The 2831-nt window shown below is 38.9% G+C and overlaps 1 protein-coding gene across 4 annotated transcripts in view; it reads left to right on the top strand.

The window, feature by feature from the left end:
- The window catches only part of dtnbp1b (dystrobrevin binding protein 1b), a 37416-nt gene that overhangs the window by 32289 nt on the left and 2296 nt on the right, over positions 1-2831 (top strand). For 2 of the 4 annotated variants that reach the window (XM_032535026.1, XM_032535024.1), the window contains exon 3: positions 2504-2638. In XM_032535026.1, coding sequence (XP_032390917.1) covers positions 2504-2638 — 135 coding nt within the window. Of the gene's footprint in view, positions 1-2494; positions 2639-2831 lie in introns of all 4 variants that reach the window. The other 2 variants (XM_032535023.1, XM_032535022.1) reach the window with 1 other exon arrangement.

Below are 2831 nucleotides of genomic sequence, written 5' to 3'. Positions count from 1 at the left end.
AATAAAGTTGAATCTAATCTAATCTAATCTCTGTTTTATGTACAAAGTTTAGAATGGACTAGCTCCTTGTGTATTGAGCCAGTTTGTACACACAGTACCAGTTACTCACAGATCTACAAGGAGGGCAGCAAGAGGTGACTGCATTGTCCTGTAAAGGAAAACTGCATTTGGTCAAACAGCTTTTTCAGTCAGGGCTGCTCGTGAATGGAACCTCATTCCAATTCAAATTAGGAATTTTAAAACTTGCACTTCTTTTAAAGTTAACTTAAAGAAGTGGCTAACAGGTAATCGGGACTGTCAACATCACATGTAGACACTAAATCTTGCTGCTATCTTGTCTTTCCTGTCTTGCCTGTTTGTGCCACTTGTGCTATGGCTATGTGGTCGTCAGGTTCATTTTATGTTTAGAAAGGTTAAACTTGTTGTTTGTTATTGTCCTAGATATTTGGTATTTTATCCTTTTTTTTACATTTACAGTCAATTGTACTTGTATTGGGTTAAACCTATATGTATTATTCTAATTCTTTTATCTTTTCAGGTGTGACATTGTCCAGGGACAGCAGATGTAAAAATAGCCTTTTGGCTAATTCTGGCACATTTTACATTTTATATGTATTATTAGTATGCATTGTTAAATAAAACTGAAATAAATAAATAAATAAAATTGCAGAGCTGACAGGCGAGATATGGAAATGCACATGAGAAGTGGCTTCATACTGAGAAGTTATTAGCAAGCATTAGACCCTTTTCCTTTAAAGATGTGTCACATAAAACACCACAGCTAAAGACAGAGGAGAAAAAATGTTAGATTTTATACACCAATTTAGTAATATGTGTATGAGTGAGTAATGATATTCAGCATCTCCATTTATGTGTATACACATTAAACCCATCTGGGTTTGTGTGTTACATCATGTACATAATATACATAAGAATCACTTTAAATGTGTGTTACGTACATTTGTGGACAACCAAATGAATTACCAAGGATGAGTCATCTGAAAATATGATACTCACTTGTGTGTGATCTTGTGTTGCTATTAAAAGGACATGGGGGAGACTTTTGGGGCAGTCTCGAAATAACATTTCCCTTCTTTCTCTCTTTCTTCACTCTTTATTCTGCTCTCCCCCTGTGCTGCCCTCCTCTGCTCTCCTCATTTCCTTGAGGTACGGTAGCCAATGGCATCTTCTGCTGTGTGCCGACCAATCACCTCCCTTCCTCCTCTTGCGCTCGCAACTCTGATCCCACCCCCCCCTTTCATCCCCACAGTGCACTGACTGGCTGTTTGTGATGCATGCAGTACATCATGATATTAAACAGGGGCGTTTATACCCCTGCAAGGTGGTGAATCCAGGAATGTAGTAGTTAGCGTGTTAGCTGGGGATGGAAGAGGAGTTCCCAGTGATTTAGTTGTATCCTGGGTTTATTGCATTGCGTGGCCATGAGCTAACCTTTCATTGTACATTAATTCAATTTTAAGGTGTTTTACCCAGCCCTGAAATATACATGTGGGTACCAGGAGAATTATTTAGTTCTTAAGTTTGATTCCAATATTTTCAACCGGTAAAATATGAATGTGTTTATTTGAGTAATCTTTCAGGAGGTTCTTCGCTTTTCAGCCATTGAAATCTGTCCACTTATAGGTTCACATTTTTTTCAAGTCTGTCTTAAATCAATACTTACATGCCCATATGTAGATCAAAACAGATAATGTTTACTGCAAATGTCCCTCCTCTCAAGTGATGGAATGTAGTACATTTACTCAGGTTCTGTACTTGCATTAAGTGCAATTATGAGTAACTGGAATTTTATTTGAGTACTTATATTTCATGCTACTTAACGTTCTGTGTAATTTTTTTTGTAGCCAAACTAATTTCAAGTTTCATATATATTCATATATCAAACAGTCTAAGCCGGTCAAATCAAGTAGGCATCGTCCAGTTGGTCTTTTTAGTATGAAATTCCCTCCTTGTGTTAGCGGAGGTTCAGCTAGGTAAACAAAGAGGGAATTTTCACAGAACTCCGTACCTTTAAACTGTACTCAAATTTGTACATTAACTTCTGGCACATCTTTTGTTGTTGTGTCAGGGAGGGATCTTCTCACAACCACTATGAATAGGAGTAAGGACTATAACAACCAATTACTCTTTCAATGTACACATTAGCATTTCAGTATTAAGATTATTTTGAAAAAAATGTGAACCTATTCTTTAATGATGTAGATGTAGCTTTTCACCTTCATATACAATTTCTCACATACAGTGACACCTGGCAATTCATTATTGTGATAATGTTTGGATCATAAGGTAAACAAAATGTTATTAATGTGCTTACTCATTTCAAATGCCATCCAGCTTGAATGTGCCCATTTGCCTCTGCTTGGTATATTTTGGAATTAAATAAAACTCAATGTTCTCCTGGACTCAGCCCCTTGCTGCTTCCTTCCTCAATCATGTGTGGGGCTAATAGATTGCTGTCTCATGTCGTGTCCAGAGCCAATAGGAAGCATGTCATCCATGGAGGTGAACGTGGACATGCTGGAGCAGATGGATCTGATGGACATGTCTGACCACGAAGCCCTGGATGTGTTTCTGCACTCTGGGGGAGAGGACAACAGTACTGCCTCGCCTGTCACAGGTAGGTGGGCGCACACACACACACACACACACACACATACACAGTTAAGTACCTGAACTACATCCACTGCTACATGCAGTACACAGGGCGTAGCACAAAATTCTGGGCCCTGTGAAAAAGGCATTTTCTGTGGGCCCTCCCCACATCCACAGCTATTCCTTCTAGCATCTTTTTGGGCCCTCCTCACATGAGG

This window comes from Etheostoma spectabile, chromosome 14 (genome assembly GCF_008692095.1).
Source record: "Etheostoma spectabile isolate EspeVRDwgs_2016 chromosome 14, UIUC_Espe_1.0, whole genome shotgun sequence".
NCBI classification, from domain to species: Eukaryota; Metazoa; Chordata; class Actinopteri; order Perciformes; family Percidae; genus Etheostoma; species Etheostoma spectabile.
The sequence above is the reverse complement of the archived record's forward strand: the minus strand, read 5'-3'. Positions and strand labels throughout refer to the sequence as shown.